This window comes from Glycine soja, chromosome 17, assembly GCF_004193775.1.
Source record: "Glycine soja cultivar W05 chromosome 17, ASM419377v2, whole genome shotgun sequence".
NCBI lineage: Eukaryota > Viridiplantae > Streptophyta > Magnoliopsida > Fabales > Fabaceae > Glycine > Glycine soja.
The window spans coordinates 3,333,595-3,348,137 of record NC_041018.1 but is presented as its reverse complement, the minus strand read 5'-3'; the positions used below and the strand labels follow the sequence as shown (position 1 = coordinate 3,348,137).

Below are 14,543 nucleotides of genomic sequence, written 5' to 3'. Positions count from 1 at the left end.
CTTCCGAGAGGCTAACCAAGTTGTTGATCTTTTGTCTAAACTTGGATTGTCAATTAATTCTAGCTCAAGATTTTTTTTTTAATCTTATTCTGTCTTTTATTATAAATGTTGTAAGGGCTGATTTAGCCTCTGGGTTTTAATAAGAGTTTTCTTGCCGGAGCTTTAGCCCTATGCTTCCACCAAAAAAAAAATAGCATTCCTTTTTTTTTTTTTAAAAAAAGGATAACATTCCTAAGGATATCATATTCCTGGAAATGTAATTCCTGAAAATGCAAAACAAACACCTTTAAAATGCCAAATCATGGAGTGACAACGAAGTACAGTATCCTCTGATGAACAAAAAAAAAACACTAAACTAAAGGGTGAAAATATGGAAATTAAAAAAATATATAGTGCAATTTTTCCTTCAAGATCCTTTCATTGCTCCCCGTTCATTAGAAACAAGAAAGTCGGATCATGTGTGTGAAATAGCTTTTTTTTTTTTTATCAGTCATTGCATGAAAGAGCAAAAGTTAAGTAATCATCTGTACGTCAGCCACAGCAAACAGATACAGGGAACTGCAAAAAAAAAAAATACCTGCGGAAGGCTGGGCAAATATAGGGTTTGTTGGGACTAATGAAAAAAAGTACAACAAAAATATCCACCACTGTTAGAAAAGAAAAGGGTATATAGATCGTCCTCAACAAAACCACAACTCTGCTATCTCTTGCTAATAATTCTTCAAAATTATCTAGAATGCATGTAATCAAGTCTTGTTCAAGATTCTCCAGCTGGGAAAAAATGGACAGGAAATTATCCAGTGGCCTTTACATACAAACTAGAGAAAATTATCAAGCTCATTTTGCAGATCCTGTATGGATTTCAGATTAATGATCTGGATCTCTTCACTCGTGTATTCTGATTGTAGTAGGGATTGAACTTGGGTATGGGCTTCAATAATATTTGTCCTGCATGAACACAAGGAGAAACAGCATTAAGATCGGTATGATTCTGCATAACTAGAAAGTAACAAATTCATAAACCCGGGGATAATATAAACCAACATTAATAGGTTGGTTCTGATAATCAAGATGCACTTTTCAAGCACAGGAATACAGAAAAATGTTTAAACTGTAATCCTATATTTTACATATTAACTTACTTTATTGGCTTGAAAAGTATTGTTCTTGTTGATGAATTCTGTAAATAAAGCTTCATCCTATCAATCACCCCCGGCAGTTGCTCCTGAATAGCATTCCTGACCTATTAGACCACCAAACATCAATTTAGCTCGACAAAAGAATGGGATTCACAAACCTGATTTTAAAAAACTCATCTATCCATAGATGACTAAGTTAATAAAATAGATTCCACAAATCAAGATAACGCAAGGAACATTGTTTTCTAATTTAGTTTGTGCTCTCATTTAGACGTGACATCACTAATGTAGATGAGTTTCTGCAAGACCACAAGTTCTATGAGAAAGGGCATTTTCGTTGGCCAGTGATGAACAATATAATACCCCTGAAACAAACATTCAGCACCTGTGCTTTATCTAAAGCTACCATGCTTTACTTATTTTATACATGAGATTGGAGCCACTGATTTTTATTTTATTTCTAATTTAGTTTGTGCTCTCATTTAGACGTGACATCACTAATGTAGATGAGTTTCTGCAAGACCACAAGTTCTATGAGAAAGGGCATTTTCGTTGGCCAGTGATGAACAATATAATACCCCTGAAACAAACATTCAGCACCTGTGCTTTATCTAAAGCTACCATGCTTTACTTATTTTATACATGAGATTGGAGCCACTGATTTTTATTTTATTTTTAATTATCAACCAAGGGTAAGAATTCTCTTATTAATTAGACTAGATATTCTGTAGTTCAATGAAAAAATAATGTAAATAATTCTAAATTTCTAACTAGTAAATGACCTACCTTTTGAACAAGTTCAGCCACCTTATCTGGAGTAGCAAAAGCCTGATCCTTCAGAGGTTTGGCCATAACTGACTCTAGCTTTTGATTCTGACCACCTGATGATAATGCAACTTTAACTGCTGTAACCTACGAAAACAATATGAAAAATCTCGTAAAAATATTTCTCTTTATGAAGATGATGGAAAAAGTTAAAAATATTCAGTGACTGTTATCAAGAAATGAAATATTTCAAATGTGTTTATGACACGAGATTTGCAGCATCCAAGTAACACAAATTTGTACTAAGAACCATATATATTTACAAGTGCCTTTGCTTTAAAGCCAAGGATCTGTTTTTGGTTCACCAGCTGGCAAAGTAACAAATAACTTGTTTACAGACAAACCTTTGTAACGAATGAAAGCAAAGGATCCACAACAAGCTTAGTAACTGACATGATGAACTCCTCACAAGTGGCTTTAAGGCTCTTTTCCAGCTCCTGAAAAAAAAATGTCAAAGGCGCTAGATAATGGTCTAAATTAGACAATGCAACATATGGAATAAAATGATTAAAGAAGAATCACTGAAGTCGAGGAAAATTTTGATCACATATTGGTCGACTAATTATACATGCAATCACAATCCAATTAACTTTGAACTTAAGGCTTTCAAAGGGCCCAATGCCAAATTTAAACTTTTCAACTTTGAGAGGGGTTACGTCTAACCAATGTTTCTAATCTAGTTTTGCATAAGGAAGGATGAACAAACTGAGAACATAAAACCAAAATATCAATGAGAGGCTTGTTTTACAAGTCATTTGACCAAACCATATTAATCCACAAAATCACAAACCTTCTTTGTGTCAATTTGATTTTCTAAAACTCTTGGAGACAGTGTCCTCGCCAATGAAGTTGATCTTGACCATTCAAATAGAGAGGCTTGACCTCTTAGAAGTCTTCGTAGATGCTCCTGAACCATATTCCAATATTGATAGAGACATAAAGTATTAGTGATACTAAAGCTAAATCGACAAAATAAAAAATTAAATCCTAATCATGGTACGACAATATTAGTAGCAAGATAAAAAAAACTCTTTACATACCATCCACATACTGATTGAGAACTTTAACATAATAGATCAAAGGATATGTAAATCAACTAGATTAAGAACAAGTGGTTCTTGTAGTTTATAACATCGTTGGTAATTTTACTTCCTGAATTTCCTGTGTTTGCTTTATAATATCTATTTGGTGCACAATGACACGTATTATTCTCTTATGGAGCAAAAGCTATGCATCTTGAAGTGAATCTCCTCACTAAATTTGTTTTGGGATTGGGTCCTCCAATTTGCAGAGGAATTGGGCTGGCCCTACTGCTTCCGTAGTCTCCTTAGTTTCTTTTCCTTTGTTCCATTTTCTTTTCTTTTTCAGCCCTTTAAGATATCTTCTTCTTACCCAGGTATACTTGTTAACTGTTTTTTAAAATAGTATTTCTCCTAAAAAAATACCTTCCTCTTAGTAATTAGTACATTTAGTCAATGGTTCCAGGCGCAGGTAAAATTACAATAATATCTCCTCTTCTATGCAAAGTTATATAGGCTTCCTTTGATAAGAAATTAAGAATCATGATCATACAAGAAGAAGCATCTTATCAGAGTCCTTAACATAACAGTAGAGGAATTCCCACAGTTCCAGACACTTTTTTCATAACAATGAAGTTGAATTATGTGAAACAAACTGATGAGGATGCACGTGCTTCTTATTTGAGACTTATTCGCCAAGTTCTTTCTTTTTCCTCAAATTACATGGCAATAAGATGGTAACGAACAATGAAATGAGTGCAAATTGACAAGTGTTTGAAATCAGAACAGCACTGTATTGAACTCAGCTCACAAAAATATATTACTGGGCTAAGAAACACTAACCAGCAAATGAGAGAAATCAAGCTCCTTTTGTGTGACTGAAAATTCAATATTGAAAGGAGCAATCTGGAAGACCAAAAAATGATTACTCACAAATTATATAAAATCTACTAAATAATTACACAAGAAAGTCTGACAGGATTACCTGCTCCCTTAAAATTAAAAGATGCTTTATAAGGAAGAGCTGTCCGTCCATTTGTGATGATCTCTTTGCAATTAATTTGCTTGCTTTCTATGGCAGACAAGATGAATCAGCAAACATAAAACAAGCTAGTCAAAACAAAATCAATTATTTCTGTATCCTTCATCCTTTTCTACTGTTTCTCTTTCCAGTTCAAATATGTCTTTAATTGAAGAAAAGAAAAAGATAATATGGCCCAATACAGGTTATCAGATATTTACTTCTTAATAATATTTATATTACATTAATATGATCATGATATAGACCAGATAGCTTATTTTTGCCTTACCTGAATAGATGTTGAGCAAACTTCCACTGCTTCCTGATTGAAATAACAAAAGCCGATTGTTAATAAAATATTCAAAGGAAGAGAATACCAGGTGGGGGGGTAAAAATAGTTAAAAGTGAAACCTCTAATACCTGTGCTAAACCCGTGAAAACTGCAGACTCTAAACAACGATACAACTTTGAAAGACATGATAGAGTTTTCTCCAGGGGTGGATACCATGTTTTAAATATATCTGGGTTGTCATCAGTCTGCAAATTTAAAGCAATTTGCAAATTATGAAAGATGGAAGACTAACAATTTTCGAATCTAGATCTATTTAAATAAAGCAATTTGTCAAACAAGTGAGTGAATGAAAATATCCAGCAACAACCACTAAATAAATGTGAGTCTGGTTGAGGTCTCCAGCATGTGAACAAACAAGAAATATGCTACAATCACACAGTGCCATGCATGCATCTGTGCAACAAGCATGTGATTATCAAAGGAAAACCAGCATGTAATAGTCATCAACCCATCATTAGTGAAAAGCAGTCACGGCTGAATTATCTAAACAAGAAATAAAGTTTCAACGAAAGACACTTTACAGGATTGATCTCAGAAGTACTTTCAGCAGATCTCTTCAGCTTTTCAGGGTAGTCCAAGTCTTCATTAGTAGGCATGTAATTCGCTATCTGTAATAAGATAAAGAAATAAGGTTTCAAGAAACCAAGATATTAGAAAAGAAATTTAAATTATTATAACGATCACCACAAGGAACTAAATTAAAACAAATAACTAAGTCAGAACATGAAAATAATAATAAAATAAAAAAACCAATAAGTAACCTACCTCATCCCGTATATGAGTCCGAGCACGAAATGTCAACCGCTCATGAACATCTGCTAAAATTCTCTCAAATGTAGGACGAAGACCAGCTAGTGATTCACTCCTCCTACTATGCTGTTCCCCCAGGACTTCCATTTTAAGTATATCAACAAGCTCACAAAGAAAATCAATATTTGTTTCATGAACAAGTTTGGGACGCAGTGTATCATACAGATATGTTGACCTGGAAGCAAAATTGATGAAATCATGAGTTGCAAATGCTATACACATACTGAGTGTATGGAAATTTTGCTTTTAAAAAGTAAAATTCGCATTAAACAATAAACAATAGACAATAAGAAAGATGAACTTGCAAGCCAAGAAGTATAAAAAAAACCCAAGGAAGGAGCCCCCATTGCAAGTTGGGCATGCATCAAGCACTAATGCTCCTTCACTTCCCTTGTCAAACACTATTTGGATATATGAATGCTTCTTCTGTTCAAAGAAAAATAAACCAAGTATTCTTTTAACAGGAATACAAACTTACAGAGGATCCATTAATGGAGCTAAACTAGAAATATCCTTTGAAGAAGCTGGGAAAAAATGATCAAAAAGTTGATGTTCAAGTTGACAGACCTGCACTTTAAATTACAATCAATAAGATTTCCTTCCATAAAGATATGAAGCAAGTAATATCATTGAAACTTAAAAGTTCACATCTAGCATAAAAAAAAAGAGAATAATTACAGTACCTGTATGAGATATGCACATCCTGATCTAGTCAACGATGGCAAAGACTCTTTCTTGGCAAACTCAGATATTCGCCGCTGAACTATAGCTCTTATCTTCATGGAATGAAACAAAGAATCTTGCAATCAGTTGACTTACTAATATTGAAAAAAATATACAAACAATATACAATGACCAAGCATGTAAGTTCTCACCAAAGAGAGGCGTTGCTCACAGTATAGTCTGTGGCATTCTGCCAGAATCTGACCATATTCTCTCCTTGAAGACCTGCTTTCAATCTCTTCAAGTAGTGGCTTAAGCTGCAAAACTTACATTCTTAATCAGCTTGCACAAAGGAGAGGTAGAGATATGCTGGAGAAAAGCTTATTCATTAAAACTAACCACTGTCTTTTCTGTCCACAATAAACCTTCAAATCCAAAGATTTATGTCAAATGGAAAGGCTTACCTCACTTGCTGCTGCCTTGAACCGAACATATATCACGGATGCCTCTACTCCCTCAGAGATAGATGCTTTGCCACCCCCACTTCCACGGATTGCTTCCTGGACCTGGTGTTGAGATACATACCAAATTACATTATAACAGGATTTGAAATACTTGTATCCTTGTAGAATACATATATGCACACATATTATCCCCTCAACCTGTTAAATTAACTTCACCTGAGAAGAGGCACCTTTAAGAACAGCAAGTACATGAGAACGCATCATGCCCAACGCTCGAGACTATAAAAAAGAACAATGTTTCCAAATTACTTAAGGTTTAATATTTATCAAACAGGAGAGATATCATAGGACAGACTTCTAGCCATAGACAGAAGATCAAAAGTAGAACAAACAGTTTGCTAAAATTAATTAACAATTCTTAGTAGTAAAACTTATATACCTGGAGTTGCCGAAATTTAAGCAAGTAAACACTAGATTCTGCATACTGTGGATTGTTTTCAACATACCTAAATTAAAAGATAAAAAATGTAAATGATCACATTTATTGTTCAACTACAAAGCAGATAAAGCCAACGTTAAATCGTTTGTGACATTCTATACACTGAGCATGACAAAGTTACGAAGTACTAGAATGAAACTGGATTTTTACTCACGAGATGCATTCATCAAGTCGTTTGAGAAGTGGAAGAAAGTTTTCATTTCCAACGTTCATGTTTGGAGAATAAAAATTGGTAGCAACCTGTACAGAAGAATTTAAACAAACCATATACACATCACTTATAAAATAATAACTACTTGCACTTTTGTGCAACTTCTGAACAAAACAAAGACCTCTAAACTCTTTCTAAAGAATATATATACAACATGTAACACTGCAAAAGCATGTTGAATGAATATACATGGAGATTTTGAAGGATTAAAGCAGCAGAACAAATACTTTATTTTACAACTGTAACACTGAAGAAGTGGTAATTATATCAATTAAGTGCTTGTAGTACACAATGTCTTTACACACACACGAAAAAAAAATACAATCTTCACAAGCAAGAAAACAAATGTAAAGTAAGTATGATAATAGAAATTTCAAAAACTAAAGAGTACAAATGAATAATGATTAGCATGTAACATCTCAGAAATTCATAGTAAAATTTCAGTATATCTCAAAACTTAATTCATTAAAAAAGAACTAAAAGAATCATCAACTTGATGCAAGTCTGAGTTTTTCAGTTTTACAATGTCAGTCAACATGTGAAAGTGATCCCTCTTTTATTACACTAGTGAAAGACAGGCACTCCGTATATCATAAAGAAATATTGGAGAAAAGAAAGATAGAATAGAAAATACAAAATGAGAAGTTACAGCAATTAGTTTTGATGAAAAGGAAGTTAAAAGAAAAAGAAGAGAGAATAAAGTTTAAATAAAATATGAAAATAAAATAAAATAATTACAGTATGCAGTTAAAGGGGTAAAATAGTTTTAAAAAAATGGAAACCCAAATTAGGTACTGTCTTTATTATTGTTATAGATTATAGATGTTCCCCAGGAGACAACTAGTCTTAGCACTCATTGTTGCTCTGTCCTGAAGTCCACCAAATGGCACCTTTTCAGTAGCAGATATTATTAGGTGCTAGAAGCATATAAATTTGTATGTCCTATTAGCATGTTCACATCCTTCAAGATGTAACATGCTATTAGATCATTAAACCAAAAAAAAAGAGGAAAAGATGGTAAACTAAATCAAGAAAAAGATCCAGTCAAGCCAGCAGTCAAACCTTACATTCTCCAGTTCATCAAAGTAATTGAGTTTACTACGAAGTGCTTCAGCAAAATCAATTAGTCTTTGTTTCTCTTGTAGCTGTAATAGGAAAAAAAAAATTGTGAGCAAATCAGTTATTTCAGCCAAAGAAGAAATCTAAGGCAGCTAAGTAAGCCTAAGAAAATATCATAGGCTTTCAACTTCAAAATAGAAATAATATATCCAAAAAAAACGTGTTGTGTTACTCATTCATTGCTTCATACTAAACCATTTTTTTTACCACCATGCATGAAGGAAAATGAAGCCAACCAACCTAAAATCTCCAGTTCCATCAACTTGTTTTCCTGATTTATTAGTTTAACATATACATTAACCTACATGGTCTATTATTAAAGGAACAAGAGATCACTGGCAAACATAGCCTACAGTATAAGTTTTGCAATCATTCCAGCCAACACTTCAAAAAACTGAGAATTTATGTGATAGGTAACAAAAGCATACCAGCCTGTCACATGCATCATGAAGTGTTTTAGTCTTTGTAGCTACTGCTTGATGCTGCAACTGTAGCTCGTTGAACAAGTCTAGGGTGTCATCAACCTGCACGAGATCAAGTCGTCCAAATGGAAAACCGAATGAGAAAATAATAGTCACCAAATTAGATACCCGTAACTAACCCAGTAGTAGAACAGAACTAGAATGAAAATGACCTGTTGGAGAATTTCATCACATGTCTGTATGCGATCTGTTAGAGTGTTCACGTAATGTTGATACTTCTCTTCTGTCTACAATTGGAGACTAAGTTAAGAGTCCGCAATCAAAATAAACAGAGTGTTACACAATGTCGGCATAACAAGACTACTAAGTACTAACCTCTGATTTCATGGCAGATTCAAGATCCGTAAACCATTTGTAGAACTGCATCAAATTCAAAGAAAAAAAAATAACACTACATAAAAAAAAAAAACTCACGTCAAGCATTCAAAGCCACAAACCAGATTGCGCAGACAACTTACCTGATTGGTATTGACCATAACAGTCTCAATAGTACCAGAGTCATCAACGGAACTATCCTTCGTTTTAACAGACAAGGCATTGTCTTGTACCGACGCATTCTCTTGAGCCTGCAAATGCAAATTGCATTTAAATTGATTCAAGAGAATAGCAATTACGTGTAAATGGCAAAACCTTACCAACTTGAGAGGCAACGGTCGCTCAGAAACGGCGTGAGAAAGCGATACAATCGCGAATTGTTGCTGCTCTGTCAGAGGAGCATTCTGCAAAACACAATTCACTTCAAAAATCAAATCGAATCGCGGCAAACAACATCGCCAGATCTGATCCGTGGCGGAGTGAGATTTAATTGTAAGTAAAAGAGATGAATTAAGATGATGTGATAAGAATTGAATGCAAATGCAGTTGAAAAATACGAGATCTATACAAATCGAGGTAACTAGAGCGAGGAAAGAAGATAAAAACACAGAAATGGAAGCGTGATTTGGGGAATAATCGTTGAGGAAGGAAACCTGTTCCCAAGTGGAAGCGAAGTTGTAACCCTTGGAAATGGCAGCGGAATTTGGATGGGATTGAGGTGGACCTCTGCTTCCCATTTTCTTCTGTCTGTCACCGCTTCGCTCTGCTTCTTCCTTCCTTACATAACAACGTACACACCTCCCAGTTTGAGTCTTCCTAACCAAACGCTGCGTTTTGTTTCTCAGCTTAACATAACTAGTGTGCATTGCAAGGTTTGCCGTCTTATTACAATTTAAATTTAATTAATTAAGTTTACAACAAAATAAAAATATTTAAAAGAAAATAACTTTTAAAGAATGTAAATATGTTCCTCAAATTATTTACATCCGTGGAAAATATTGAAATATAGTATGACGTTGATTTGTTCACAAATTTATTCATCTATTGAAATATTCTAATTAATTAACTAAATTTGTTGCCCACAAGCTTTCATTTATTTTAATATTTTATTGTATTTGATTTAGTGAATACAAATTAAGAAAAATGGTTTTTTAAACCTCATTTCTTAATTTTAGAAACACGTTTATCTCCTTTCTTTAAGTAATAGTAATAAATAAAAGATAACTCTTATTCTTTATCAAACAATGGGTCAATCATATGCCTTTTGAGCCCATTGAGCTCATCCTTTCTTCTTGGACGAATTTCTCTCAAAGTGAGTCGCCGAATCTCAAAAAAAAAAAAAAATCTAAATATAGAACCAAATACAATAATCAGTTCTGACTGGCTGACTGGTTGGTTAGCTTACTAATTCATTGGTTGAACTAGCATTAACACTGTTTTTAAACCCAAAAGACTATCATTTTCACACATTAAATTGATTGTTTTTTTTAAAATGTAAGAAGAACGAGATGATATAACCTCTTCTTTTTCAGAACAGAACTGATATGTAGTTCAAAGAATCAAAAGCCACCATAAAACTTTGGATGGGTGGATCTCTAGTTCACTGTAACTGACTCTACAGAAATAACTACAAATTTATTAATATCGATATAACAACATGCCAAGAAACGAACTGACAAATATAGTGTGAGGGGCTTCACAACTCAACTAAAAAATAGGGGGCACCAAACTGACATATATTGAAAATTTTGATACTGGATACTTGCAAGTTGCAAGTTGAAAGTCAACTGGTACACCTTACAAAATGATATGCAAATAGGAAAACAAAAAATTCAAACATTCTGAAATCATTTAGTCTTTAACATCTGAAACTCCTTCTGCACAAATCTGAAACCTTGCTTCGGCTTCCGCTAAGCAAGGAGAACTTATCACTTTACAGATCCGCTCTTCCCCTCTCCCTTTCCTGAGAGCTAGCCTGTCATCAAGAAATTAATTAACATCCAGGGTAAGAACAAGCTCAAAGAAGAACCAAACCTAACATTTCATATTTGCAGTTCATACCTCGTTGTTGTGGCATGAGCCATAATGTTGCCTCCAATAGGCTTGATTTGAGGTCCCGCAAAGACTGCAGAACCATCTACTTGTGAAACTACTTGGTTTGTTATGACAATAGCCACACCAAACTACAATTAGAGAATCAGAAAAAATTATTAACTCCAAAGTCCAAACTGATTATGTATATTTACCAAGAAAAGTCAAGCATGGTATGTTCTATAATTCAACATCCTAAGCCAGAATCTTGAATTAGTTTAACCTAGAAGGTTAGGTGCACTGTCAGCCCAACTAGGAGTTTTACCTCATCTGCTAATTTCTGAAGGCTCCTCAGGAACTTTGCTAGATGCATTTGCCGAGCTGAAAGCTCCCCCCTTCCAGAGAAATCTGTCCTATAGAGGGCAGTAGCACTGTCTACTATCATTACAGCAAATCTGTGTACATAAAATCAAAATGTAAGCCTTAAAAGCATTTTTTTGGCTAGCCAAACAAAAAGAGTTTCCACAATCAAATATCGCTAGTTGAGGAAAATCTTACAACTCTAGCCTAAGAAAAAAACATGAAGGAGTAAAACACTTCAACTGGTAAGTGATAAAGCAAGATGAGAACAAATAATTAAGGTATCATGCATATTTAAAAGGATCATTATGTAGAATTTGACGGATCTTAAAAATATTGAGCAAAGGGAACCATAGCAAGTCACACCTAGTTTCCACCATCATTGAAGCTGCTTCAAGCAGAAGCCGTGATTGATGATCGGTATTGTATGCTCTAGCATAAGCAACATTTTCCAATACATCAGCACCATTCAATCCAAACCTGCAGCACTAACAAACATTAATACTGAATGCATTGCACAGATCACATACAGGGTAGCAGCAAAATCATATCAAGAATCATTCATTATATTTATTATACCTATCTGCTATCTGTAAGAGTCGCTGAGGCCTAAATGTGCCCTCAGCATCTATGTACATAGCTTTACCCTCCCCGCCTCCTTGGTCTAGTGGCAACTACAACATCAACAAGTTGTGAGAATTAATGTTTCTTAGTGCTGCAGGTAGATATGAACCAAAAGTTTAACAAACTCAAATTTTAAAACTGAATGCACCAGAGCAACTGTTATTGAGCATGAAGATGTAAAGAAGCTAAACTACTTACTTGGCAAGTGACACAGAGAGTGTGACACAACTGAGTCTTCCCAGACCGAAATTCACCATATAACTCGGTGATAGAACCAGTCTCAACTCCACCTGGTAGAAGAACACATATCAAAGTCAAGACACTACTTCAATAGTGAAACTCGTTATGTTTCAAATTCAAATCCACACATAAAAAAAGGTCTTAATTGTTTCCAATTCTGACCCTCCAATATCTTGTCAAGCTCTGTCGATCCCGTGGTTATCTGAATGATTGCATCGCGCTGGGCATGGAGTTCACTAGCACTGGTGAAACCCATAGGCACCAGCTTAGAAGCTGTCAATGAACAACAGAAAACAAAACATCACAACACCCTCACAATTATGAAGCAATAGGCAATGAGGGAAACATAGGTGAAGGTGTTTGCTTACCTGCTTCAATTATCTTGTCAACTTTAGCTTCACTGATACCTTTGATTTGCAAAAGATCTTTCCTGGGAGTGTAAGCAACGGATTCAACGGTGCAAATTCCCGCGTCTTTAAGCTTCTTAACGTCCGTGGCGGCTATGCCCGATGCCTGAGATCATAATTAAGTATAACGGTGAAAAGAGGGTTTTTTTTGCCCTAAAATAATTATGGGTGTGAATTCGATGCGGAAAAGGCGATATCGGGGAAATTGGATAAAATGGGGTGGGAGAAATGATGAAAAAGAAAGGGTTTTTGAAGAAAAGAAGTGAAGGGTGAGTGTTGAAGATTAAACCTGAAGTTGCTCGACGGGTAAAGGGCCATGTTGTATTTCTTCAGCTTCGTCTTGTTGTTGGGGGCGTTGCTGCTGCTGCTCCATAGTTGCTGCCATCATTCTGATTCTGAAAGACCCCTCAAAGATTCAATTGTTGAGATGAGATGGGTGAAAGGGAAGAACGAAAATGTGTGGAGTGGTGTTGTGTGGGGGTGAGGATTCAAAAGAATTGGAGGGGCGCCAAAATAATATATTTCTCTCGATCCCAAGAAGCTTACACCACAAGCTTAACAAGAGAGATTTAAACCAAACCAAAAAATAACTTGTTTTTTTTTATATACTTCAAAAAATAAGTAAGTTAATTAAGTGAAACGCGCACACAAATGAGGCCATTTTTTTCTTCAAATGGCCCACTTCACAGATAAGTGGCCTTCTTTTGGCATTTGCTATTATCAATATTTTTTTTACTAAATTCATCATCTGAGGTTTGTTATTTTTTATTAGCAGGAAGATTTAAACCCACAACATATTTATCTCTTTGCTTATATTTTTTCTTTCAAGTCACCTTATATCTTCTCTTAATAGACAATTATTATTTTCTTAAAAATTAGTAAAATCTAAAAAGATCAAAATTAATAAATATTTTAAAGAAATAAAATTGAATTTAACTATATTTGTAGAAATTAAAAGCATAATTAATTATTTTTTTAATTACCTGAACTTGGCACATCTTTTTGCTTGTTTTTTAAATATTTGATAGATCTTTATTGAAAATTAGTTAAGAATTAATAATTTTTTAGATTATTCTATGAGAAAATGATACTCATATTTATTACTTTATTGTTTATATGATATATGATGATTTATATATTTCTATGAATTTGATGTATTTAAAATAAGAAAGTGAGATGTATTCAATTTTAATTTAAATTCGATTAAATTTAAAAGATATTTTAATTTAACAATATTGAGCATATATATTCTTATTTCCTTACTTTATATACTTTCTCGCTTTCAAAAAAACAAAATCAATCAGAGGTAGCTCATTAGTTTTTAGTTGGATAATAACTATTAGCAAGTCTATACGTGCTTATAAATTGTCTTAAGAGTTAGTGAATCGAGTCTTTTTTTTCTTCTGAATGTTAGTGAATCGAGTTCGTCATATCAAGCTATCATTTCTTTTTACGAGTCAGTTTATTAATCCATCAATCTCATAATTAGTAATTTTGGTGGGTCGACAAATATTGTTTTATAAAATCAAATTTCTTATTTTAATTTAATTTAATTCCTTAATTTCAAAACCTTTATTTTTCTCATTACAAACTTAATTCCTATTATTTCCAATCTCTTGAATATTTTTCCATTCACAACCCTGAGGTTACAGTAAAGCTCACTTACTTTTCTAAATTATATATTTTCTTATCTATTTTAATTATTTTCATTTTTTAAATAAATTAATCTGCTAACTCACCAACCTACTATAAAAAATCGTGAGAGTTGACTTACTCAACCTATTTTTCAAAAATATTCAATTCCACGTCTTTAGAGTTCATTTATTTGGTGCATTGAAAAAGAGTGAATAATTTTGAAATGAAGTATGGAGCCTGCATGATAAATTTCAACTTAAAACATGTTATTGATCACATGGACATGTTATTTCCGCATTGAAAAAAAAAATCCTAACATGTATCACT

The 14,543-nt window shown here is 33.8% G+C and overlaps 2 protein-coding genes across 2 annotated transcripts; both read right to left on the bottom strand.

Annotated features, from left to right (window-relative positions):
• Nucleotides 1–459: 459 nt before the first annotated feature.
• On the bottom strand, nucleotides 460–9,750 carry LOC114393700 (conserved oligomeric Golgi complex subunit 3-like). Its single transcript, XM_028355104.1, has 25 exons — nucleotides 9,573–9,750; nucleotides 9,240–9,323; nucleotides 9,063–9,170; nucleotides 8,920–8,964; nucleotides 8,757–8,831; nucleotides 8,551–8,646; nucleotides 8,071–8,148; nucleotides 6,947–7,032; nucleotides 6,733–6,799; nucleotides 6,510–6,572; nucleotides 6,294–6,395; nucleotides 6,042–6,146; nucleotides 5,850–5,942; nucleotides 5,645–5,733; nucleotides 5,122–5,341; nucleotides 4,878–4,964; nucleotides 4,425–4,541; nucleotides 4,294–4,326; nucleotides 3,969–4,055; nucleotides 3,827–3,889; nucleotides 2,755–2,871; nucleotides 2,309–2,401; nucleotides 1,926–2,051; nucleotides 1,143–1,243; nucleotides 460–948 (listed from the first exon to the last, which is right to left on the bottom strand). Exons 1-25 carry the CDS (start codon nucleotides 9,654–9,656, stop codon nucleotides 819–821), a joined length of 2,349 nt encoding a protein of 782 aa, XP_028210905.1. The 5' UTR covers nucleotides 9,657–9,750; the 3' UTR covers nucleotides 460–818.
• Nucleotides 9,751–10,529: 779 nt separating this feature from the next.
• LOC114392697 (DNA repair protein RAD51 homolog A) lies at nucleotides 10,530–13,142 on the bottom strand. Its single transcript, XM_028353911.1, has 9 exons — nucleotides 12,871–13,142; nucleotides 12,543–12,687; nucleotides 12,337–12,447; nucleotides 12,133–12,224; nucleotides 11,890–11,984; nucleotides 11,677–11,790; nucleotides 11,276–11,405; nucleotides 10,981–11,102; nucleotides 10,530–10,894 (listed from the first exon to the last, which is right to left on the bottom strand). Exons 1-9 carry the CDS (start codon nucleotides 12,967–12,969, stop codon nucleotides 10,771–10,773), a joined length of 1,032 nt encoding a protein of 343 aa, XP_028209712.1. The 5' UTR covers nucleotides 12,970–13,142; the 3' UTR covers nucleotides 10,530–10,770.
• Nucleotides 13,143–14,543: the final 1,401 nt, after the last annotated feature.